General features: G+C 38.4%; 3 protein-coding genes across 13 annotated transcripts in view; all 3 read left to right on the top strand.

The window, feature by feature from the left end:
- Window positions 1-8,968, top strand: part of LOC127963467 (tricarboxylate transport protein B, mitochondrial-like) — a 34,867-nt gene extending 25,899 nt beyond the window's left edge. For 2 of the 3 annotated variants that reach the window (XM_052563401.1, XM_052563402.1), the window contains exon 4: window positions 8,424-8,968. In XM_052563401.1, coding sequence (XP_052419361.1) covers window positions 8,424-8,663 — 240 coding nt within the window. In that variant the 3' untranslated portion in view covers window positions 8,664-8,968. The remainder of the gene's footprint in view (window positions 1-8,423) is intronic. The other variant, XM_052563403.1, reaches the window with a different exon arrangement.
- A 2,352-nt stretch (window positions 8,969-11,320) lies between these two features.
- LOC127963469 (tricarboxylate transport protein B, mitochondrial-like) overlaps window positions 11,321-26,905 on the top strand; it is a 38,376-nt gene continuing 22,791 nt past the window's right edge. For all 9 annotated transcript variants that reach the window (XM_052563410.1, XM_052563412.1, XM_052563406.1 and 6 more), the window contains exons 1-2: window positions 11,321-11,436; window positions 11,533-11,606. In XM_052563410.1, coding sequence (XP_052419370.1) covers window positions 11,591-11,606 — 16 coding nt within the window. In that variant the 5' untranslated portion in view covers window positions 11,321-11,436; window positions 11,533-11,590. The remainder of the gene's footprint in view (window positions 11,437-11,532; window positions 11,607-26,905) is intronic.
- LOC127963464 (uncharacterized) lies at window positions 12,055-26,805 on the top strand. Its single transcript, XM_052563393.1, has 2 exons — window positions 12,055-12,443; window positions 18,925-26,805. Exon 2 carries the CDS (start codon window positions 19,653-19,655, stop codon window positions 21,030-21,032), a length of 1,380 nt encoding a protein of 459 aa, XP_052419353.1. The 5' UTR covers window positions 12,055-12,443; window positions 18,925-19,652; the 3' UTR covers window positions 21,033-26,805.

Raw genomic sequence — 26,905 nt, 5'->3', positions numbered from 1 at the left:
GTGTGACCCGACTAAGGTTTTTCATAGTCGAATCTGAATTTTAAAATCTTGGTGATATTTGACTGATAGTCTAATCATATGTTTAGGGGCAGAATACACTGAGTCAAGTCAGACATTCGACAGTCATAATTACTGATCTTAACACACAGGTAAAATGTGTAATGAACACCTTGCAGATACAAACGGGGTAAATAATATTTCATCATTGATAGATCTTTTCTATTTCAGAGACTGAAAATCATTGATTAAAACACAAGGTAATTGTAACTTATTGGAAGAGGAATAATAAGAAGAAAAGAAAATGCACCTGTGACTTAATATTGCTTATTTTGCAGTGTGTTGAAAGTGCTTTATTCTCATCTTTGTGCATTTTCAGATGTTGTGCATATTTATGGATCAAATTATTTAACATTGTGTAACTTTTTAACATTATAATATTGGTTGTCTTCTCTTTTTTCAGAATTAAGCTCCAACCCCAGTTAAACAGATCTGAGCAGCTGATCAAGGATCAGCAGAAACTCTGCAGAACGGTGCTCCTCCAGCCCAGGACTGGACACCAGTGTTGTAAGTCATTCTGTCTCTTTATAGTTCATGTTCAGAACATATTGCAGGAGATCTCAACATTGTCTCTCAAGGTCCACTTACATGCAGAGTTTTGCACCAACCTAGTGCAACCTTGTGTACACAATATATTCACAACTTGGCAAACTGTGAAGCTGATTGAGACGTAAACTCTGCATGACAGTGGACCTTAAGCCAAGCATAGGTCTCTGCAGGAAAGTAATGGGAGTTACCAGATCAGGGTGTTTTTAGATCATGATACCTGATTGGCTGACGCAGTGACGGTAGGTTTAGGGGTGGGGTTAGGTAAGGGGGATCATTTTGATTGCATGATTTAGAAACACCCAGCAGTTTGAAAACACACACTAAATCATAAACGCCCGCTTTTACTCTGCAGAGACCCAAGTCTCACCTTAAGGGCCAGAGTTGACAACCCCCGATATACTAATTAGTTAATAATCCCTCACGAAGAATGAGTACACTTTAATTTGTACATTTTGGACAAGGACAACCATTGTTTTTGTATTATTCATTTACATTTTAGTTACTGTTTTCTTTCTCACTTTAGATGCTGGAGAAAAAACAGTGAGGCTAAAGCATTCAAAGTGGAAACATCTGCCGTGGCTCATTAATCCAGAATTGGGATGGAGGAAGGAGCAGAAGAAGCAGAAGATCAGAGATCAGGCAGAGATCTACTGGTGCCCCTGTGGGAAACCATTTACCTAATGTGTTAGTTAAACCAAAGATTTTCATCACTCACCTTTACGTTGTTCCAAGCCAGACTTTTGTTCATCTTTGAAACATAAATGCAGAACTTTTTAATGAAATCTGAGAAAAAATTTTTTTATATATAAAATAACGCATTCACACAAGCACCATGATGCATCAGTGTTGCATTGGCGTGAGAGCTGGCGCTTTTGGTGCTTTTGTGAGAATCCATTGGGGATTCCTAATTTCTGAATAGATTTTTTTTGCTGTTGTTGTTGTTTTTTGCGTACACAAGGCATCTGTTAAAAAATATCTTCATTTGTGTTCTGCACAAAAGGGTGTTATGGGTTTGGGGTAACATGAGGGTAAGAAATTAATGACAGAATTTAAATTTTTGGTTGTTCTAATGTGGTTATAATTGTTCATAGTTTATTGTCTTGAAAAATTATATTTATACAGAAAGTTCGATTAATTTGATAAGTTTATAGTAAAGACTTTTAAATTGATATAAAAAATCAAAATAAATACTACTCTTTTGCAAGGTCTATTAAAAAAATACTAATCTAATGGTTTCCACAAAATATTGGGCAGCACAACTGTGTTAAACATTGATAATAATCAGAAATCTTTCTTGAGCAGCAAATCATATATTATAATGATTTCTGAAGATCATGTAACACTGAAGACTGGAGTAATTGTGTTAAAAATTCAGTTTACAGGCATAAATTACATTTTACACTGCATCCACATAGAAAACAATTATTTCTGTAGTTATATTTCACAATATTACTGTTTTTACGGTCTGTTTAATCAAAGGAGGCTTAAGATGTGATCAAGAATTTACACGAAAGATGTAATATGTCAATAAATGTGTCAATATACCGTGAATTTTCTCATTTTCACTAATTAGGAATATGAAAAATAATGCACGGTTGTTATAAGGTCCGAAGTCTTTCCAACTTTAACTTTACAACCATATTTAGACGTAATTTTAACGTCTTTTTATAGACGTCTTTTCATGACCTGAAAAAGACATCGTTTCATCTTTCACTTTTCAACGAGTTTTTGCTGGGTCAGATCGGGACTTCAGAGCGGGTTCGCGAATCATTTGAGTCGAGTCAGATCGGGACTTCAGAGCGGGTCCGCGAATCATTTGAGTCGAGTCAGATCGGCACTTTGGAGCGGACCCGCGAATCATTTGAGTTATTTGAGTCAGATCGCGACTTCAGAGCGGGTCCGCGAATCATTTGAGTCATTTGAGTCAGATCGCGACTTCAGAGCGGGTCCGCGAATCATTTGAGTCATTTAGATCGGGACTTCAGAGCGGGCGCGCGAATCATTTGAGTAATTTAGATCGGGACTTCAGAGCGGGTTCGCGAATCATTTGAGGCGAGCCAGATCGGGACTTCAGAGCGGCAACGCGAATCATTTGAGTCAGATCGGGACTTCAGAGCGGGCCCGCGAATCATTTGAGTCATATCGGGACTTCAGATCGGGTTCCCGAATCATTTGGGTCAGATCGCGACTTCAAAGCGGGTCCGAGAATCATTTGAGTCGAGTCAGATCGGGACTTCAGAGCGGGTTCGCGAATCATTTGGAACAGATCGGATCTTCATTTGGTCCGTCGAATTTGGTCCAAATTAAGCCCAAAAAGCGACGTTGGAAATTGGTCTTCGTTTGGTCCGTCGAATTTGGTCCAAATTAAGCCCAAAAGGCGACATTTAACGTTTTTTTTTAATCCAAATTTAGCCCAAAAATAAATGTAGATGGGATTTAGTCCAAATTTAGCAGAAAAAACCCTTTTATTTCACACCACAAAGCCATTAACATAAACTAGTGAAGAAATATATTAGACATTATGTCTGAAGCACTGTTAAATATATTGAAATATATTTTGAAAACACTTGATGGTCACGCGCTGAACTGGAGCAGAGGACGTCACCATGGAAACGGGGCTCAGCCCAACTGTCAAGCAGCTGAACGGAAGCTGTCTCTCATGGTTGTTTTCTCTCATTTCAGGTAAGTTTAATCCCTAATTACAACAATGTAACATAAAAGGGTCCCTGAAACTTTCTTTCAAGTAAATGACACGCTTTTGTTGAAAATGTACTTTATAGAAATGGTCAGTGTCTTCAGAAAAAGTCCGTTAGCACCGTAATGCTAACTACAAGAGTAACTTTATATGCATCTTTCACAATATATTTCGCCTACATCAGCATGAATCTGTAATTTTCTTATATATGTGTGTGTTTACATAATATTTTCATAATATGTGTGTGTGTTTGTTTGCCTGTTAGTTATTTTGATGTCCACACTGTAAGAGTATTACTCGGTTAGTAAACCTAAAACTTTAAATTCTGTTATTTTTCTTTAAAAAAATTTTTTTTGTATAATCTGTAAATTATTTTTTTTTTCTGCATTTCACCTCTGCTATTGTTTATTTCTAATAAACCTGGCATTGTATAATAAATATTGTTGGCTTTGACAGATTGTTTATGTTCTAGATTCTTCCATGCTGATGGCCGTGCATGTATCCAGCTGAAGAACATTTTTAGACATTATGAAACATATGACTAGTAAGTAATACCTCAAACATACACTACCATTCAAACGTTTAAGGGTCAGATTTATCATGTATTTAAAATAAATATTTTATACACACCACTGCTGCATTTATTTGATTAAAATACAGTAAAATAGTAACATTGTGAAATTACCAGGGGTGTCCTTGACTAAGGTTTTTCATAGTCGAATCTGAATTTTAAAATCTTGGTGATATTTGACTGATAGTCTAATCATATGTTTAGGGGCAGAATACATTGAGTCAAGTCAGACATTCGACAGTCATAATTACTGATCTTAACACACAGGTAAAATGTGTAATGAACACCTCGCAGATACAAACGGGGTAAATAATAGTTCATCATTGATAGATCTTTTCTATTTCAGAGACTGAAAATCATTGATTAAAACACAAGGTAATTGTAACTTATTGGAAGAGGAATAATAAGAAGAAAAGAAAATGCACCTGTGACTTAATATTGCTTATTTTTCAGTGTGTTGAAAGTGCTTTATTCTCATCTTTGTGCATTTTCAGATGTTTTGCATATTTATGGATCAAATTATTTAACGTTGTGTAACTTTTTAACATTATAATATTGGTTGTCTTCTCTTTTTTCAGAATTAAGCTCCAACCCCAGTTAAACAGATCTGAGCAGCTGATCAAGGATCAGCAGAAACTCTGCAGAACGGTGGTCCTCCAGCCCAGGACTGGACACCAGTGTTGTAAGTCATTCTGCCTCTTTATAGTTCATGTTCAGAACATATTGCAGGAGATCTCAACATTGTCTCTCAAGGTCCACTTACATGCAGAGTTTTGCACCAACCTAGTGCAACCTTGTGTACACAATATATTCACAACTTGGCAAACTGTGAAGCTGATTGAGACGTAAACTCTGCATGACAGTGGACCTTAAGCCAAGCATAGGTCTCTGCAGGAAAGTAATGGGAGTTACCAGATCAGGGTGTTTTTAGACCATGATACCTGATTGGCTGACGTAGTGACGGTAGGTTTAGGGGTGGGGTTAGGTAAGGGGGATCATTTTGATTGCATGATTTAGAAACACCCAGCAGTTTGAAAACACACACTAAATCATAAACGCCCACTTTAACTCTGCAGAGACCCAAGTCTCACCTTAAGGGCCAGAGTTGACAACCCCTGATATACTAATTAGTTAATATGCCCTCACGAAGAATGAGTACACTTTAATTTGTACATTTTGGACAAGGACAACCATTGTTTTTGTATTATTAATTTACATTTTAGTTACTGTTTTCTTTCTCACTTTAGATGTTGGAGAAAAAACAGTGAGGCTAAAGCATTCAAAGTGGAAACATCTGCCGTGGCTCATTAATCCAGAATTGGGATGGAGGAAGGAGCAGAAGAAGCAGAAGATCAGAGATCAGGCAGAGATCTACTGGTGCCCCTGTGGGAAACCATTTACCTAATGTGTTAGTTAAACCAAAGATTTTCATCACTCACCTTTACGTTGTTCCAAGCCAGACTTTTGTTCATCTTTGAAACATAAATGCAGAACTTTTTAATGAAATCTGAGAATTTTTTAAAATCTAAAATAACGCATTCACACAAGCACCATGATGCATCAGTGTTGCATTGGCGTGAGAGCTGGCGCTTTTGGTGCTTTTGTGAAAATCCATTGGGGATTCCTAATTTCTGAATAGATTTTTTTTGCTGTTCTTGTTTTTTGCGTACACAAGGCATCGGTTAAAAAATATCTTCATTTGTGTTCTGCACAAAAGGGTGTTATGGGTTTGGGGTAACATGAGGGTAAGAAATTAATGACAGAATTTACATTTTTGGTTGCTCTAATGTGGTTATAATTGTTCATAGTTTATTGTCTTGAAAAATTATATTTATACAGAAAGATGGATTAATTTGATAAGTTTATAGTAAAGACTTTTAAATTGATTTTAAAAAATCAAAATAAATTCTACTCTTTTGCAAGGTCTATTAAAAAAATTACTGATAAATGTAATGGTTTCCAAAAAATATTGGGCATCACAACTGTGTTAAACATTGATAATAATCAATTAATAATTAATAATCATTAATAATTTCTTGAGCAGCAAATCATATATTATAATGACTTCTGAAGATCATGTAACACTGAAGACTGGAGTAATTGTGTTAAAAATTCAGTTTACAGTCATAAATTACATTTTACAATGCATCCACATAGAAAACAATTATTTCTGTAGTTATATTTCACAATATTACTGTTTTTACGGTCTGTTTAATCAAAGGAGGCTTAAGATGTGATCAAGAATTTACATGAAAGATGTAATGTGTCAATAAATGTGTCAATATACTGTGAATTGTCTCATTTTCACTAATTAGGAATATGAAAAATAATTCACAGTTGTTATTAGGTCTGAAAAGAGTCATTTGAAACAGAGCGGGACCGCGAATCATTTGAGTCATTTGAGTCAGATTGCGACTTCAGAGCGGGTCCGCGAATCATTTCATTTGAGTCAGATCGGGACTTCAGAGCGGGCCCGCAATTCAATTGAGTCATTTGAGTCAGATTGCGACTTCAGAGCGGGTCCGCGAATCATTTGAGTCATTTGAGTCAGATCGGGACTTCAGAGCGGGTCCGCGAATCATTTGAGTCGAGTCAGATCGGGACTTCAGAGCGGGACCGCGAATCATTTGAGTCGAGTCAGATCGGGACTTCAGAGCGGGTCCGCGAATCATTTGAGTCGAGTCAGATCGGGACTTCAGAGCGGGACCGCGAATCATTTGAGTCGAGTCAGATCGGGACTTCAGAGCGGGACCGCGAATCATTTGAGTCGAGTCAGATCGGGACTTCAGAGCGGGCCCGCGAATCATTTCATTTGAGTCAGATCGGGACTTCAGAGCGGGACCGCGAATCATTTGAGTCGAGTCAGATCGGGACTTCAGAGCGGGCCCGCGAATCATTTCATTGTTTTATTATTTGCATCCTTATTTTATTTTATTTCCTGCTGTGTACTTCAGTCTTTCTGTCAATGCTTTATACACATTATGATAATGACAGTCTGAACATTATGCATTACATTTAATTCACCATCATTTATTTATTTATTTATTTTTACTTGTATTTTGCCAGGACCATTTCAGGCTTTCATTTTATATTAGGATCTACAAATAAGTCAAATGAAAAAAAAAAAGTCTTCTAGCAAGCAATTGCTTTAGAAATGATAGTATGTTGTATTTAAGTTTTGGATTATTTTGGCATAGTCTATCATTCCACTATGCTTTTTTGTTGTTGTATGTGAATAATTGTAAGTTTTGGAAACAATATAAAATGTTTGTTCATCTCATATTCGTCACTGTAAATTGCAATTCACTGAAAAGAGTTTAAAGTGCATATGATGGGATGTATATAATGTGTGTTTGTAGTAAGTGATGCTCTGAATGTGTCTCTCAGGAATCAGAGGGACGTATCAAGGCCTCACAGCGACCGTCCTCAAACAGGGATCCAATCAGGCGATCCGGTTCTTCGTCATGACCTCTCTGAGGAACTGGTACAAGGGTGAGAGTCTGCAGCATCACACTGAATATAAAACACTCAGAAAGAGTCTCATCTGATCACATTGGGTGTTTTCTGGATGTGTTTTAGGTGACAATCCCAACAAATCCATCAACCCCGTCATCACCGGAGCGTTCGGTGCGATCGCAGGAGCGGCGAGTGTGTTTGGAAACACGCCGCTGGACGTCATCAAGACCAGAATGCAGGTGCACAGATCAGTTATCAAGATTATTATTCACATTTATTTAAAATGTATTCAGAATTTGATTTATAAAGCACTTATAAATAAAATAAGCAGCTCTTGATATTTATGGTTTCTTGCCCCAAATTTCAGTCCTTTTTTTTTCAATCAGCTGAGATTGTAGCACTATGTTGGTAATTAACTTGCTATTATAAAATAAAAAGGTTTTTAAGGTGAAGTGTGTACTAGAGTACTTCTGTTGGAAATGAAGTTTTAATGAAAATGTGTTTTTTTTAGGGTTTGGAAGCTCATAAATATAAAAACACAATGGATTGTGCCCTGAAGATCATGCAGCATGAAGCACCAGCGGCGTAAGTGTGTGTGTGTGTGTGTGTGTGTGTGAGAGTGAGAGAGAGAGAGAGAGAGTGTGTGTGTGTGTGTGTGTGTGTGTGTGTGTGTGTGACAGTTAAATTCCTGAAATATTATAATATATTATAAAACTTAATTATAGTAATAACGTATATTAAATAAATATTTTAGGTCAAAGGGATTCAGCTGACAAAAAAATATATTGTTCGAGAACCCCTGATTTATCTGTCCTAGTATCACTGAGATACTATTATAGATTTTATAAAAAAATTTAAATAGTTTTTATTTTGATATTTTCTTTTAACATTTTAATTTAATAAAGTTATATTAATTTTTTTTTTTTAAATATATATTTTTTTTCTCATTTTTATTTCAGTTTGACTTGAGAAATGAGAAGTGTTGCCTGGGCAGCTAGCTGAAACAGAGTCTGTTTTTGATGATATATTGAAGTCGAGCAGTGGATGTTGTTATGGCTGTGGCTCAGTGATGAATGTGTTGGTGTGTGTGTGCAGGTTTTACAAGGGCACGGTCCCACGGCTGGGCCGAGTGTGTTTGGACGTGGCCATCGTCTTCATCATCTACGAGGAGGTTGTGAAGGTCCTAAACAAAGTCTGGAAGACGAAGTGACGACCGCGGTCTCGTTCTTCACATCACTTCTGCTTTTAAACACGCACACAATATTTGAAAATAACATTAGTTCATATAGCAGCTGCAGTCAAATTAACATTAAACACTGTCTGTGCCACATTTAACTGATTTTGTTCATTAATAAATCGATTATTTAACTGCTAGATGTAATAGAGAGCGAACATGTATGTTTACAGATGTTAAACTCTGAGCCAGAGGAATAATCTAGAGAAAAGTGTGACCGTAAATTAATTTAATGTTTTAACGTGGGAAAATCCTTAAGAGGAAGTGGGAATATTTACAAATAGAGAGTTTATGAATATTTATAGATGTATTTACTTAACTACAGATCATTCCATAATACTGTACGAATTCCATTTAAAATTTATTCTATTTTTAAGTTTCTGACATTTCTACTTAAAATGTCGTGTTTTTTAACTAAGGCTAATATTTTTACATTTGTAAAGCCTTTTTATTAATTATTTTGAATATATTTATTTTGCTGTTGCACATGTGCCTTTTCACCATCAAACTCTGACATTTATTTTTCAACACAAACAAAGACATTTTTAATAATTATTTTGTCAGTTTTAAAGCCTGTTTTCAGACGTGACCTGCTGTATCTGTCTATGTGCAATATCATCTCTATTATACACAACTCGAATACAGATTCAATGAATGTCAAATACACCTCAGAGTCGAACTGAAATGGATTATTAAAGTGTTTCTGCAGCATGCATCTCCAGCTGTGTGTGTGTGTGTGTGTGTGTGTGTGTGAGAGAGAAATAGTGTCATCTATCGATCATTTATTGACCCTAATTAAATGTACAGTGCTGCTGCTGGCCGCTAGAGGGCAGAATCTGCATTGACAGATCTGTGTGTGTGTGTGTGTGTGTGTGTGTTTGGGGCCTTTAGAAATACTCTTTGGGATTGTTTTTGCCATATCCTGTGATGTGTATGTTCTTGGCCTTTTCTTTGTAGATCTAGACTGAAGGCTTCTTAGACTAAATGCTAATGTGCTAATAAAATTATTTTATATTAACAGTTAAATTTGGGATATTGTGTTAAAAAGTTCCCAACATTTTATTTTATTTTAAAGTTTGTGTAAACAAGATCTGATTTTGTACAAGATAAACAAATCTCACAAATTACTTCATATATCTACACTTACATTAAAAAAAGAATTTTCAAGAAATTAAAACTTTTATTAAGCAAGGATGCATTCAATTGATCAAAAGTGACCAAAAAAATTAGTTCTACAAAACAATTATATTTCAAATAAAAGCTGTTGTTCTGAACTTTCTATTCATCTGTGAATCCTGAAAAATGTAATGTATCACAGTTTCCACAAAAATATGAAAGGTTTTCTACATTGGTAATAATCAGAAATGTTTCTTGAATAGCAAATCAGCATCAAGGTTATTAAATAAATAAGTAATAAGTAATAAGTAAGCATCACAAACGGCCTTGAGTCAGTCAAGATCCGGACCTCAGAGCGGGTTCGCGAATCATTTGTGTCATTTGAGTCAGATCGCGACTTCAGAGCGGGTCCGCGAATCATTTGAGTCGAGTCAGATCGGCACTTCAGAGCGGGCCCGCGAATCATTTGAGTCAGATCGACTTCAGAGCGGGTCCGCGAATCATTTGAGTCGAGTCAGATCGGCACTTCAGAGCGGTCCCGCGAATCATTTGAGTCAGATCGCGACTTCAAAGCGGGTTCGCGAATCATTTGAGTCGAGTCAAATCGGGACTTCAGAGCGGGACCGCGAATCATTTGAGTCGAGTCAGATCGGAACTTCAGAGCGGGTCCGCGAATCATTTGAGTCGAGTCAAATCGGGACTTCAGAGCGGGACCGCGAATCATTTGAGTCGAGTCAGATCGGAACTTCAGAGCGGGTCCGCGAATCATTTGAGTCGAGTCAAATCGGGACTTCATAGCGGGACCGCGAATCATTTGTGTCGAGTCAGAGCGGGTCCGCGAATCATTTGTGTCATTTGAGTCAGATCGCGACTTCAGAGCGGGACCGCGAATCATTTGAGTCGAGTCAGATCGGCACTTCAGAGCGGGACCGCGAATCATTTCCATTTTATTTGCATCCTTTTTTTTTATTTTTATTTTATTTTATTTCCTGCTCTGTACTTCAGTCTTTCTGTCAATGCTTTATACACATCATGATAATGACAGTCTGAACATTATGCATTAAATTTAATTCACCATCATTTATTTGTTTATTTTTACTTGTATTTTGCCAGGACCATTTCAGGCTTTAATTTTATATTAGGAGCTACAAATAAGTCAAAAAAAAAAAAAAAAGAGAAGTCTTCTAGCAAGCAATTGCTTTAGAAATGATAGTATGTTGTATTTAAGTTTTGCATTATTTTGGCATAGTCTATCATTCCAGTATGCTTTTCTCAAAAAAATATTTTTGTGAATAATTGTAAGTATTGGAAACAAAATAAAATGTTTGTTCATCTCATATTCGTCACTCTTGGTGTAAATTGCAATTCACTGTAAAGAGTTTAAAGTGCATATGATGGGATGTATATAATGTGTGTTTGTAGTAAGTGATGCTCTGAATGTGTCTCTCAGGAATCAGAGGGACGTATCAAGGCCTCACAGCGACCGTCCTCAAACAGGGATCCAATCAGGCGATCCGGTTCTTCGTCATGACCTCTCTGAGGAACTGGTACAAGGGTGAGAGTCTGCAGCATCACACTGAATATAAAACACTCAGAAAGAGTCTCATCTGATCACATTGGGTGTTTTCTGGATGTGTTTTAGGTGACAATCCCAACAAATCCATCAACCCCGTCATCACCGGAGCGTTCGGTGCGATCGCAGGAGCGGCGAGTGTGTTTGGAAACACGCCGCTGGACGTCATCAAGACCAGAATGCAGGTGCACAGATCAGTTATCAAGATTATTATTCACATTTATTTAAAATGTATTCAGAATTTGATTTATAAAGCACTAAATGAAAATGTGTTTTTTTAGGGTTTGGAAGCTCATAAATATAAAAACACAATGGATTGTGCCCTGAAGATCATGCAGCATGAAGGACCAGCAGCGTAAGTGTGTGTGTGTGTGTAATGACATGGGTATGACACAGGTATTACAAGGAGAGGGTGACTTATGAGGACATAACCCATGTCCCCATTTTTCAAAACGCTTATAAATCATACAGGATGAGTTTTTTTGAGAAAGTAAAAATGCACAAAGTTTCCTGTGAGGGTGAGGTTTAGGTGTAGGGTTGGTGTAGGGCCATAGAATATACAGTTTGTACAGTATAAAAACCATTACACCTATGGGATGTCCCCACTTTTCACAAAAACAAACGTGTGTGTGTGTGTGTATGTGTGTGTGTGTGTGTGTGTGTGTGTGTGTGTAAGAGAGAAATAGTGTCATCTATCTATCGTTTCTTGATCCTAATTGAATGTGCAGTGCTGCTGCAGAATCTGCATTGACAGATCTGTGTGTGTGTGTGTGTGTGTGTGTGTGTGTTTGGGGCCTTTATGTAACAGAGTTATATACAAAGTGTGTCTCCACTTGCAAATAATGATATATCAAATAATCACATTTACAAATGACTAGATGGGAAAATGTTTATCAGAGCTTCCTATTGGCTGGCTGGTTCTACGTGCTGTGTACGCCCCTGTTGCGTTCGTCAGTTCATTTGTAAAAAGGCCAGTGGTAAGTTGTGTGTTTGGTAGCTCTGAAATTCTGTCTGTTACTGTCTACAAAATGTGTGAGACATCATGAGCAACAGCATGTATTCGATATCAAGACAAGTGCTAGACATTGGGGAAGAGTGTAAAAGATGTTTGTTTTATTTTAGCGTGCCAGCACGAGGAGTGTCGAATATGCTGGAACTGATCAACTCACTCTGTGTTATCCTGTTTTCTCAGGTACAGGTTATGTTGTGGTTTTGTGACAATATAATCGGTCCGTGTACGTTTTGATAGTTTGTTTTCCAATTAGAAATGAAATAAGCAGAAACGAGAAAACGGCCCCTTTATTCGTTTTTCGTTTTTTTGAAAAAAACGAAAAACGAGATTTCGGCTTGATTTTTCGTTTTTTAGTTCAGAGGCATAAAACGAATAAATGACTTCAAAATGCGTTTTCAACACGTGGGCGGTCCTAAGACGCCCCCTTCCGCCGATTGGTCAAGCAAATCTGAGCATGTGACGTCATCAGTTGTCGCTCAGGTCTGTTCAACAAAATAATAGTCCTCTAACGTTACTATGGCTACCGATTCTTAAACTGCGCAGGGCAGGTCCTGTTGGGCTTTCTTCTTTGCAACTTTACGCGTTTCACAGAAATCTTTAAATCAGAAATATTAAATATTAGTCTGCCACCAGCCCGTTTTAATTAGCGGTGCGGAGTTAAATCTGTGTGGTGAAGCTGCGCTAGACAGCGCGAGCGGGAGAGATCAATGACCAGTGTTCGGTCAGCAGTCAGAACTTGGGAACCGATGATGGTGAAATACATTTTTACTGAAAATGACCCGCGAGTATGATTGACAGGACGATAGCGGAGACAATTAAAAGCGCAATATAACGTCTGTTAACAAAAAAAAAAAAAAAAAAAAAAAAAAAAAAAATTATATATATATATATATTAATATAAGTGACTTTGTCTTTGTTTTTAATAAAATAATTGTGAACCACAAACCGAGCCTTCGTTTTGAAGGGCGATTTCCAAATATATTTTATTTATTTGTTATAATATGGGTATTTTATGTCACCCGTGTTAATAGTTTGATTATAGTAGGCTATACGCGATTTTTTTTATTTTATTATTGTACTATTTTACTGTTGTTTTTTAATTAACAATATATCATAACAACTTAAAAAGATCAAAATCTACAGAAGAGATTAACAAATAACATTGGTGTTGTCATAAGTTAACTAATCAATGGGAAAATTTCCTCACTGGCACAACCCTATTCTTAATGTTGGCTACATGTTACAGATTTAATGTTGAGCACATAATGTTAAAGGCTTCTTAAATACCATCACATTCAGTTGGAGAGTCAAGAAAGATGTGTTAATTTATTCAATCTTTCATTAGTTGGTGACCCGGTGTGATAATAATAGCATAAATAAAAAAACACGTAATAGGCTATGTATGCCAATAGACAAAACACATCTGCTTTTCCTCTAGATCACTTTACAGTGTGATGGAAATAAACTTTTCTTAAAGCGTGTTGTATATCACCACAGCTTTATTGGCACCCTTCTATATGTGTTGTATACTGTAATAGACAATTGTCCTGCAAAATGATGAGGTTTGGTAAAAAAAAAAAATCATTGCGAGCAAATGTCGAATTGTGTTTTGAAATTTAAATCAACAACGTAAGAGGCTTCAGGCTGTCTGATGAACTCTGTATGAACAAACACCCAGCTTTGCAGTATAGGTGGCACAGAAACAGCATCTGACCTGGCATTTAGATGTACTTTACACACTGTCTATTGCAGCTCAAAGGAGGCACTGTGAATTTACATTGCAATTTCATTCTAAGAGGCTATTAAATGTGAAGTGACAACATGAAACACTACTTTTAATATATATAAAAAAAACACCAGCAGTTGGTGGCAAGTCACCCTGATAATGTTTAAATACCAATTTACTCATTTAGGCTCACAATAAGCAGATTACATAATTATACCATGAAAAAATTAAAATAAATATTTATGTGTGTGTGTGTGTGTGTGTGTGTGTGTGTGTGTGTAAAAGCAAGAAGTCCAGTCCTGGCTGTATAATCAAACAATAAAACGAGAAACAATGAATGCCATCAAGAACATTCTTTATTCCACAGGAACTTGATCCAGTTCACTTGTTAAAGGATACTCCACTTTAAAATAAATTCTGTCATCATATACTTGCTCTTATGTTTTTTCAATCCTTTATGAATTTCTTTCTACTCTCAGTCCAGCCTCTCTCATTGTTAAACCATGGTTTATCACATGAATGACTACTGTAGCCCTATCTCATTCGAGACCACTCTTCTTGTTCCTTGTGCTCCATTTCTGACTCGTCCTCTTCCTTCCCTTGCTCTCCTTCCAACTCCTATTAGTCGAACTCGTCCTCTGGCTCTCCCTCCAACTCCTCTTACTCTGTCTGCATTGTTTGCATCCATTTTCCAAAACCTATTACTTGACCTTTGGCCTATTTATGGCCACTACTAAAGTTATGATTGGTTGTTGTTAAGTAAAGGAACAAGTGTTTGCACATGTGAGGAGTTAGTATGAGGCACTGATGAATTAGTGTGGCATTTTGATTGGTTGTGTTTATAAAAGGAAATCAAGAAACTTCCTGTCAGATTTTTGTGTGTTGCATAGAAAATTGTGTGTTGTGTTTTGCAAAAAGTGTTTAACGAAATTGAAAACTGAGTAAAAGGCCAAACATTAGTGTATGGTTTTGCAGATTTAGTGTGTGGTTCTGGTGTCTGAGTGTCTTTAGAAATTGGTTTTAGAAATTGTGTGACACGTAATAATTTTGTGTGTAAGCTGAAAAAAAAAACTGTAAGCATTTTAGAATATTCCCTTGCTTTGATAATAAATTCTTTGCTGAAATGCATTAGCTTGTGGCTGATCTGATTGATCATAAATGGGCAAGCAACCACCATTTTATCTTTTTTACAAAGTGTTGTTTTCATTTAATGTTTGCATTAGGGTTATTTAAATTAGTATTTAGCTTATTTAGGTTAATTTTGTTTCTTAAATCTGAAACTTATACTTTTTTTGCCATATTGCACGATATTTTAATATACATCACAAAAATTGAAACTTGTCATTAACAAAGACAATTTTTTAAAAACCTGTTCTTTATTGCAATACTATTAAAAAACTTGAACCTTAAGTAATTACTGTGATATGAAATGTTGATACTTGCACATGCCTATTACATAATTCACACTTAAACTTTGTTTTACCTGGAATCCAGTGAGCATACCAGGACTGCACCACATGGTCAAGACCAACTGTAGCAACCTGACAAGATAGTGCAGACACGCAATAACGTGTCAGCTCATCTTCAATGTCCAGTTCCTCCTGGTTCACTAATTGCATCAGTGCCCCTTTCACTGGATAATTCACTCTGTTATTTACTTCAGGTCATATTCTTTCAATTGTGTGATTCTGTTTATTTAAAAGGAAAAAAAGGAAAACAATTAGACTAGCACAACAGCTACATACAGTTAAGGAAGTTAGTTTATTACATACAATCCTGGACCTCTAGAGCAGTGGATCTTAAATCTGGTTGCTTTAAGAAGGTATTTCTACCTGATTCTACATAGAAATTCTAATGTCGTCGTTGTGACCTACTTCAATCAGTTCATTGAAACATAAAACAGGGGAAAGCCGTTATAACCTAATTGAGTTACATTAACTTAACATACAATTTCCATTAATGCTTGCTCAGGATGGACACATTCGGCACGTGCACCTGCTCATGAGTTCAATCAAAGTGAAAATCGCAATTGACAGCAATACTCTTCAGCACAATGGTAACCACAAAATTTTATGACAGAAAAAATTGACAGAGTTGACACCCAATTAGATGTATCTGGAGTTTACCCTTTTCATTAACCATTTATGACAGTTAATGTGTCTGTCTCCCTTTTGCTATTTTTGTAAATTATTCTACAGCGCATTCATGAAAATCTAACACTTTTGGAAAATATTATTTCATGATAGGCCCTGTTAATTATTGCAGTAAATCTTACAGAGTACAGGCATATGCAATTGAATCAATCGACTGCCAATAAATAAAGTAAATGCCACAGGCCATTACTGTGTCAGAGTCAAGAATGCCTCAGATTTTGTAAATTACCTTCTATCATCTGTTAAAAGTCCCTTTCCTTATCAAATTACTGAAATTATGTTGATAAGATACATATTCTTTTGTCTAATTATTATTATTATTATTATTATTAGAAAGGGGGGTTCCTAATGTTTTGGCTCATGGAGGATGCCAAAAGAGAGTGTCTGTGGATCTTTTGCCAAATGCAGTGGAGGATGCAGGCTGGTATGACCGTGAAGCAAGATCTTCATTGACACCAGTTTCAACTTTTGGGCAGAATCCATTTCAGTCAACAGAGGACCAGGTTGCTGTGGAGAGGAAGTTCTCTATGCAGTGTCCTGACATTGCATCTCTTTTTGAACGATAAGGGGGTGGTGTTGGCGCAGTAGATAAGACACATGGTTTGGTGTGAGAGACCCAGGTTTGAATCCACTGTGAGACACCAATGTGTCCCTGAGCAAGACACTTAACCCCTAGTTGCTCCAGAGGCATGCGACCTCTGACATATATAGCAATTGTAAGTCGCTTTGAATAAAAGCGTCAGCTAAATGAATAAATGTAAATGTAAATGAACGTGTTGTCAATTTCCAACAAGAAGTGTTCCAAAATGCTTTGAAAATACTAATTGATCTTGTTCGAATTCATGCTTAAGAAAGAAATTCATAAAGGATTGAAAAAAACATGAGAGTGAGTATATGATGATAGAAATTATTTTAAAGTGGAGTATCCTTTAACAAGTGAACTGGATCAAGTTCCTGTGGAATAAAGAATGTTCTTGATGGCATGCATTGTTTCTCGTTTTATTGTTTGATTATACAGCCAGGACTGGACTTCTTGCTTTTACACACACACACACACATTCACACACTTAAAAGTAGTGTTTCATGTTGTCACTTCACATTTAATAGCCTCTTAGAATGAAATTGCAATGTAAATTCACAGTGCCTCCTTTGAGCTGCAATAGACAGTGTGTAAAGTACATCTAAATGCCAGGTCAGATGCTGTTTCTGTGCCACCTATACTGCAAAGCTGGGTGTTTGTTCATACAGAGTTCATCAGACAGCCTGAAGCGTCTTAAGTTGTTGATTTAAATTTCAAAACACAATTCGACATTTGCTCGCAATGATTTTTTTTTTTTTTTTTACCAAACCTCATCATTTTGCAGGACAATTGTCTATTACAGTATACAACACATATAGAAGGGTGCCAATAAAGCTGTGGTGATATACAACACGCTTTAAGAAAAGTTTATTTCCATCACACTGTAAAGTGATCTAGAGGAAAAGCAGATGTGTTTTGTCTATTGGCATACATAGCCTATTACGTGTTTTTTTATTTATGCTATTATTATCACACCGGGTCACCAACTAATGAAAGATTGAATAAATTAACACATCTTTCTTGACTCTCCAACTGAATGTGATGGTATTTAAGAAGCCTTTAACATTATGTGCTCAACATTAAATCTGTAACATGTAGCCAACATTAAGAATAGGGTTGTGCCAGTGAGGAAATTTTCCCATTGATTAGTTAACTTATGACAACAACAATGTTATTTGTTAATCTCTTCTGTAGATTTTGATCTTTTTAAGTTGTTATGATATATTGTTAATTAAAAAACAGCAGTAAAATAGTACAATAATAAAAAATAAAAACAATCGCGTATAGCCTACTATAATCAAACTATTAACACGGGTGACATAAAATACCCATATTATAACAAATACATAAAATATATTTGGAAATCGCCCTTCAAAACGAAGGCTCGGTTTGTGGTTCACAATTATTTTATTAAAAACAAAGACAAAGTCACTTATATTAATATATATATATATATATATATATATATATATATATATATATATATATATATATATATATATATATATAATTTTTTTTTTTTTGTTAACAGACGTTATATTGCGCTTTTAATTGTCTCCGCTATCGTCCTGTCAATCATACTCGCGGGTCATTTTCAGTAAAAATGTATTTCACCATCATCGGTTCCCAAGTTCTGACTGCTGACCGAACACTGGTCATTGATCTCTCCCGCTCGCGCTGTCTAGCGCAGCTTCACCACACAGATTTAACTCCGCACCGCTAATTAATACGGGCTGGTGGCAGACTAATATTTAATATTTCTGATGTAAAGATTTCTGTGAAACGCGTAAAGTTGCAAAGAAGAAAGCCCAACAGGACCTGCCCTGCGCAGTTTAAGAATCGGTAGCCATAGTAACGTTAGAGGACTATTATTTTGTTGAACAGACCTGAGCGACAACTGATGACGTCACATGCTCAGATTTGCTTGACCAATCGGCGGAAGGGGGCGTCTTAGGACCGCCCACGTGTGGAAAACGCATTTTGAAGTCATTTATTCGTTTTATGCCTCTGAACTAAAAAACGAAAAATCAAGCCGAAATCTCGTTTTTCGTTTTTTCAAAAAAACGAAAAAACGAATAAAGGGTCCGTTTTCTCGTTTCTGCTTATTTAATTTCAAATTGGAAAACAAACTATCAAAACGTACACGGACCATAATCCTTCAACAATGTTTAATATTTTTTTTTAATTTTCACTCTCGGTCAGTTCATTTGTAAAAAGGCCAGTGCGTGCCAGCACGAGGAGTGTCGAATATGCTGGAACTGATCAACTCACTCTGTGTTATCCTGTTTTCTCAGTGAATAAAAGAAACAAAGGCTGGGAGAAGAGTTTGGTTTTCACGAGCTTTATTGATACACAACACAACGCAGAAAAGATTAAAAGAAAAGACCAGTTACATTGGTGCCGTGATCGGTCTTTCTAAGCACCTGTGTCGGACGCGCAACGTCAGGCGGAACCCGGCATTGGCGTGCAGCTGAAACGTGAAAATCTGTGCACGCGGACGTCGGGGGATCGTCGCGAGGCGGAAGTCGGAGGATCGGCGCGAGGCGGACGTCGGGGGATCGTCGCGAGGCGGAAGTCGGAGGATCGGCGCGAGGCGGACGTCGGGGGATCGTCGCGAGGCGGAAGTCGGAGGATCGGCGCGAGGCGGACGTCGGAGGATCGTCGCGAGGCGGACGTCGGGGGATCGGCGTGTGGCGATACTTTGGAGCTTCTGTGCACAGAGGACTTGAGGCGATCGAAACAAAGTTCAGAGTTTGACACGGGTGGAGCTTGGAAGTGAAGACGAGGTGGTTGCTTGCACTACTACATGAATACAGGCACTGAATTGAGTATATATATATTTTTTTAGGTTTATACAAAATTGAATTGCTATACTTATTCTCTGAAATATTTCTGGGTTCAGTTACTAGTAGTGTGATTTTTGGAAAGACATGGAAAAGTATAACACACCAGGCCTGGGCAGAGGGAGAGGGGTGTACCAGACTGATGTAACATTTTCTGTGGATAGAGGGCTTACTGGCTATCCACTTACTTCCACACCATGTGTAGCTTTTCAAAATTGTGGAGAAACTCTCAAAACTGATCAGTCCGGGGGTAATATGGCAGATAGGACTGCATTAGGGACTTCTACTGAAGGGGGCAGTATTCCTGTAGATATGTTGGTCACTGTTGTGAAACAAATAGGTCAATCCATCAGTGAAAATATTGTATCTTGTTTGGAATCAAGAGTGTTGGGAGGTGGGGAAGGATTCAGAGCTGAACAACCTGGCAGTAGCATACTCTCTGGAACACAAAACCTGAAGCTGGTATTACAGTCTGATGTTAAAGAGCCAGCATACTATCGAGGGGATGGTTCTGATAAATGCACAGTGTATGAATGGGTGGAATTGATGTCAGTATACTTGCGTAAGCGTGAGTATAGCCAAGAATGTCAGGCTGAAGAGGTTTTGGGCCGATTAATGGGGAGGGCACGGGACGTTGTTAAAATAGCTTTACGCAACTACGCAAAAACTGACCTGACTAATGGCCCTGGACCTATTTTTGACATCCTGAAGCAACATTTTGGTGAAACTGTGCACTCTGCTATGCCCTTAGCTGATTTTTATGCTACACTGCCCTTAAAAGGAGAAAGTCCATTTGATTATTGGATAAGGTTAAACAGGGCAATTGATGTAGCAGAGGACTGCTTGAAAAGACAAGGGAAGAAACTTGATAATCCATCTCAGGAGGTGACCGTTATGTTTGTTAGACATTGCCCAGATCCCCAATTGCAGCTGATTTTCAGATGTAAACCCCAGCAACATTGGACAGCTGCTGAAGTGCAAGAAAGGTTGGATGAATTTCAAAGGGAAAACAAGTATACACGAAATCAGTTATCATGTTTAGCTCAGAAACAAGAAACTGTATTGCATGTTTTACCTACTGCTCATGATGAAGTTAGCAATAATGAGGTATCAGTAGTCAAGTGTAATGCTCCTCAAGTACAGCAGTCTTTTGCTTGCAGTTCTGTCGAATCCTTAGAGCGGCTGATCACACGACTGGAACATGTGTTGGAAAGAGTTCCAAGTGAGATGACAAAACCTGCTGAAAAGCCTGTTCGACCGAGGCCCAAAACTAAAGGTGATAGGTGGGGCCCGTGTAAGGTATGTGGAGACTCTAACCATACCACCTCTTACCACTGTCGAGCAAATGGGCTTTGCTTTGTGTGTTTTGCACCAAATCACACACGTTTTGAATGCCCAAACATTGTTGCAGATGGGCTTGTCAGGGTCTCGTCAACGGCATGTCCCTCTGGCCAGCAGGGAAACTAAATGGCCCGCATGAGGTGGGGGGAGATGCAGGGCCCAATGAAAACCCCCAAGTATTTGATGTTGATTTGGAATCACTATATTCTACTGTGCGTGAGGAATTTGACCAAAACATGATTGTGATAGTTCAAAACACACGAAAACTGTCAATGCATGAGGGATTGTTTTATACTGACGTTTGTTTGGAAAACACACTAACTGTTAAAGGTATGATAGATTGTGGTTCTATGGCTTGCACTGTGAGCCCTGGGGTTGTGTCTAAGTTAAAGGATGCAGGAGTAGCCTTGACTGATTCGGTGACTCCAACTCATGTAGTGCTGGTCGGCTGTGGAGGGTCGAAAACAAAACCTAGTGGGATGTGTGACATAAACATGACTGTTTACGGGTGTACTGTTCAGGTTCCAACATTGATTGTTGACGGCCAAGATGATGACATCATTGTGGGTAGCAATGTGATAAAGTACCTGATCAAAGAGTTGAAAAGTCGAGGAGAATTGATTAAAAGAAGGATGTCTGTCAATAAGGATTCTGAGGATAGTAAACTTATTCAGTTGCTGGCTAATGTGGAGAGGTGGAACGGAGCAGTCGTTCCTGGAAAGGTTGGGACAGTTAAACTGAAGAATTCCGTAACACTTGAACCCTTAAAGGAGCATTTAGTTTGGGCAAAGCTTTCTAATCTAAACAATTTGTCAGCAGGCAGTGCCATCATTGCAGAGCCGTGTGGAGCACGCTCCAGACCCAGAAATATCTTGATTGGTCGTACAGTGGCGAGGTTGTGGGCTGATGGATGGGTGCCTGTTAAGGTAATTAACCCTTCATCGGTGCCCATTACTCTCAGACGTAACGCAAAATTGGCTGACATTTATCCATGTTTGGCACTGGAAGACTTTGATGATGCATGTGAAGGCGTCACAAATGGAGGGTTATTATGCCCAATCAGACAACATACCAACAATGTAGAGGTTCATGACAATTCAAGTGGTTGCAGTTTGTCTGACATTGGTGTACCCAGGAGAGACTGTGAGTTCCATGATAGGTTAACGATGCTGGGACTCGCAGGCATTGATTTGAGTTCCTGTCATTTGTCTTCTGATTGGAAAAAAAAACTTGTTGATCTAATTGAGAAGTATGAATGTATTTTCTCTAAACACAGACTTGACTGCGGCAAAGTTGAGGGCTATGTACATCGGATAAGGCTGAGTGATGACCGTCCATTTAGGCTTCCATACAGACGACTTCCGCCTAATCAGTACGATAAGCTTAGGCAAGCCTTGGATGAAATGGAAGAGAGAGACATTATCAAGAGATCTAGTAGCGAATATGCTTCACCTCTTGTTATTGTTTGGAAGAGAAATGGAGATTTAAGACTTTGTACTGATTTTAGGTGGCTCAATGCTCGAACTATAAAGGATGCTCATCCATTACCACATCAAGCCGATGCTTTAGCTGCACTGGGTGGAAACATTTTTTTTTCCACTATGGACCTGACGTCCGGCTACTACAATGTTGAAGTACATGAGGAAGACCGAAAATACACTGCTTTCACATCGCCTTTTGGGTTATATGAGTATAACCGTCTTCCTCAAGGACTTTGTAATAGTCCAGCAACTTTTATGAGAATGATGCTCGGAATTTTTGGAGATCAAAATTTCTTGAGCCTTCTCTGTTACTTGGATGACGTGCTTGTATTTGCTCCGGATGAGGAGTTGGGTTTAAAGAGATTGGAGCTGGTTTTTGAGCGCCTGAAGTCTCATAATTTGAAGTTGGCTCCAGGGAAATGTCATTTTATGCAAAGGTCAGTGAAGTTTCTTGGTCATGTTGTCAGCGAGGCGGGTGTGGCTTCAGACCCTGATAAAATCAAGGTGATTACTGAAATGACAGAGTCGGATCTTATGGATGACAAAACTGGTGCTCCATCCCAACAAAAGATACGTTCTTTCCTTGGGATGGTAGTATATTATCAGCAATTTATAGAACAGTGTTCAGTAATTGCAAAACCACTGTTCCAGTTAACTGCTGGCGCTAAGGGTCAGAGAGGTAAAAAGGTTAAGAAGACTGTGTTGAAAAGAACACTTACTGCAGAGGATTGGACTGATGATTGTAGGCAGGCATTTTGTCGTCTTAAGCAGGCTCTGATTGACTGTGTTTTATTGGCTCATCCAGATTTTAACAGGTCTTTCTTGGTTTCGGTGGACGCTTCCAGTAGTGGCCTAGGTGCTGTACTTTCACAAGTACCAGAAAATGGGGATATGGCAAGGCCAGTTTGTTTTGCCAGTAAGTCACTTTCATTTGCTCAGTCAAAATATCCAGCGCATCGGCTGGAATTTTTTGCATTGAAGTGGGCTGTATGTGACAAATTTAGTCACTGGCTGAGAGGTCGCCCCTTCACAGTATGGACCGATAACAACCCTCTGACATATATTTTGACAAAACCAAAACTGGATGCTTGCGAGCACAGGTGGGTTGCCAAGTTGGCGCCATTCCAGTTTGATATTAAGTACATACCTGGTTCAAGGAATATTGTGGCAGATGCTCTTAGTAGAGAGCCATTTGTAAAACAGAGCACTTTGCATCGCCTTACTAGAGTACCGTACAATTTGCTGTTGCAAGATGCGTCAGCAGTCCAAGGGGAACAAGTGCAAGAGGTTTTCAGATGGTCTGCACACCCTTTTGAGCCGAACACTGAGCCGGGTATTGAGGCAAAATGTGACATGTTGGCAGTGCATTCCCAAGCACCGGTAAGTAGGCCATCTGGTTCTTGGTCTGTGATGGAAGTGTCTGCGGTCATGGAGGCAAAAAGGTCTAATTTGGTAACCTCACATTGTGACCTTTTGTTGCCTCAGTTGATTCATCTTGTTTTACCGACTGATCAACCAATATTGAAGGGCCTGTCACGTGAAGAGTTGGCAGATAGGCAGCGGACCGACAACATATTGGCTAGGGTGATTTGTTATGTAGAAAGGGGTAAGAAACCATCTAGTCGTGAGCGTAAACAGGAGCCAGTGGAAGTTGTCAGGCTGCTTAGATCCTGGAACAAGTTTGAGATGAGAGCCGGGATACTTTACAGGGTTTCTCGGGATGTGGTGTCAAAGAAAAAGTCATTCCAATATGTTGTCCCAAAATCATTGGTGGTGACTGTGTTGAAGGGGGTTCATGATGACGCTGGCCATCAGGGCCAACAGAGGACATTGTATTTGGTGAGACAACGTTTTTTCTGGCACAAACTTGAAGCGGATGTGAGAGATTATGTCAAATGCTGCAAGAGGTGTGTTTACGGTAAATCACCTGAGCCAGAGGCTAGGGCTCCTCTTGAAAACATTATGACATCTGAACCCTTGGAACTTGTGTGTGTCGATTTTTGGTCAGCTGAGGACAGCAGGAATAAGTCAGTGGATGTACTTGTTGTCACTGATCATTTTACTAAAATGGCACATGCTTTTCATTGCCCAAACCAGTCAGCCAAAGCTGTAGCTAAGCAATTATGGAGCAATTTTTTTTGTATATATGGCTTTCCCAAACGCATTCACTCCGATCAGGGAGCAAATTTTGAAAGTGCATTGATTTCTGAGCTGTTGTCAGTTGCAGGGGTGGAAAAGTCACACACCACTCCATATCACCCAATGGGTAATGGGGGTGTGGAAAGATTTAATAGGACACTTGGAAACATGATTCGAGCACTCCCCCCTGCAGCGAAGCAAAGGTGGCCTCGACTGCTTAAATCTCTGACATTTGCATACAATTGTACGATTCATGAGACCACTGGATATGCACCTTTTCAACTGATGTTTGGCAGGACCCCGAGACTCCCAGTCGATGTGGTGTTTGGGTCAGTTTTGCGAGATAATGATGTTGTTGACTACAATGAGTACGTTAGGGAATTGATGGAAGATCTCAAACAAGCAGTGACGATTGCGAGAAGGACTGCTGGAAAACAACTGAAAAGACATGCTGCTCTTTATAACAGAAAGCTCAAGGGTGCTCCAGTAGATGTTGGGGACAGGGTTTTGTTGGCAAATAAGGGTGAACGTGGCAAGCGAAAACTGTCCGATCGCTGGGAGAGCAGTCTGTACATTGTAGTAGACAAAAATGTTGAAACAAATACTTTCAAAATTGAGAATTCTTCCTCAGGCCAAGTGAAGATTGTTCATCGTAATTTGATCATGCCTGTGAATTTTTTGCCTTTCCCTGATGATGTTGCAGAGAGACCTGTGGGAGGGGAAAGGTGTGTTGGCGGTGACCAAACTCACACGCTAGAGCACTTGGAGAGGACGGTTGATGAGAGAACCGTTGCATGGGTTTCGGAGCTTGAATCTTCAAGAGATTCCAAAAAGGGGTCAGAGGTTTCGGAAATTGGCAATGGTGCACAAGAATGGCTTGTGTGTCATAATGATTCCGGTGACCCCGTGGTATTGGCTGAGTTGGAAGACTCTGTTGGATTTGCATGTTCAATTGACAATGAATCTGATCTGGACATGAATTCGAATTTGTCTGCATTTGATCTATCATCAGATGTTGACTCTCAAAGCAATGTAACTACTGTGGTGTCAGCTCAATTTGACAGCAAAACTGATGTTGGAGGTTTGATGACTTCAGTTAGATCAAGAGCTGGAAGAATTATCAGACCGGTGGTGAGGCTTATAGAAACAATGCAAGTACAAAAAGTAGACAATAAGGTTAATGCCCCTGTTTGGATCTAATTTGTTTTATTACTACTTTTATTGTTATGCTTTTGTTTTTATTTTATTTTATTTTTTTTCTTATTTATTTTTTTTTTTTTTTTTTTTTTTGATCCTGTTGTTCTCCCATTTAGTTTTTTTTTATATTGTGAATGTATTTGGTCTGTATACCAAGATGTGATTTTAAGGGACTGTTTCTATGTTGATTGAGTGTACTGAACATGTAACAGGCATGTTGACCTATGAGTTTGGAGGGGCGTAGCTAACCCCTTCTCCTCTAATTCTTTGTAAGAATAGTCTATGTACTGGAATGCTCATCAACATTCTTATCTTGGATATATTCAAATTGCATCTTGTTTTGATGTGTTTTTGTTTTGTCAAGGTGTAAATTTATATATTTTTGTTTTGTATTCTGCAGTTATTTGTACCTGAGTGTCATTAGTAGTGAGTATGTTATGCCATGGTAGGTTAGAATTGTTGCAAGTGGAGTTCAGGAGGGGAGAATGTAACAGAGTTATATACAAAGTGTGTCTCCACTTGCAAATAATGATATATCAAATAATCACATTTACAAATGACTAGATGGGAAAATGTTTATCAGAGCTTCCTATTGGCTGGCTGGTTCTACGTGCTGTGTACGCCCCTGTTGCGTTCGTCAGTTCATTTGTAAAAAGGCCAGTGGTAAGTTGTGTGTTTGGTAGCTCTGAAATTCTGTCTGTTACTGTCTACAAAATGTGTGAGACATCATGAGCAACAGCATGTATTCGATATCAAGACAAGTGCTAGACATTGGGGAAGAGTGTAAAAGATGTTTGTTTTATTTTAGCGTGCCAGCACGAGGAGTGTCGAATATGCTGGAACTGATCAACTCACTCTGTGTTATCCTGTTTTCTCAGGTACAGGTTATGTTGTGGTTTTGTGACAATATAATCCTTCAACAATGTTTAATATTTTTTTTTAATTTTCACTCTCGGTCAGTTCATTTGTAAAAAGGCCAGTGCGTGCCAGCACGAGGAGTGTCGAATATGCTGGAACTGATCAACTCACTCTGTGTTATCCTGTTTTCTCAGTGAATAAAAGAAACAAAGGCTGGGAGAAGAGTTTGGTTTTCACGAGCTTTATTGATACACAACACAACGCAGAAAAGATTAAAAGAAAAGACCAGTTACATTTAGATATACTCTTTGGGATTGTTTGTGC

The sequence above is a fragment of the Carassius gibelio genome, chromosome B8 (genome assembly GCF_023724105.1).
Source record: "Carassius gibelio isolate Cgi1373 ecotype wild population from Czech Republic chromosome B8, carGib1.2-hapl.c, whole genome shotgun sequence".
Classification (NCBI taxonomy): domain Eukaryota; kingdom Metazoa; phylum Chordata; class Actinopteri; order Cypriniformes; family Cyprinidae; genus Carassius; species Carassius gibelio.
The sequence above is the reverse complement of the archived record's forward strand: the minus strand, read 5'-3'. Positions and strand labels throughout refer to the sequence as shown.

Bases quoted from the DNA above. Each gene is read 5' to 3' on its own strand.
- LOC127963464 (XM_052563393.1), top strand. From the start codon at position 19,653: ATGGAAAAGTATAACACACCAGGCCTGGGCAGAGGGAGAGGGGTGTAC.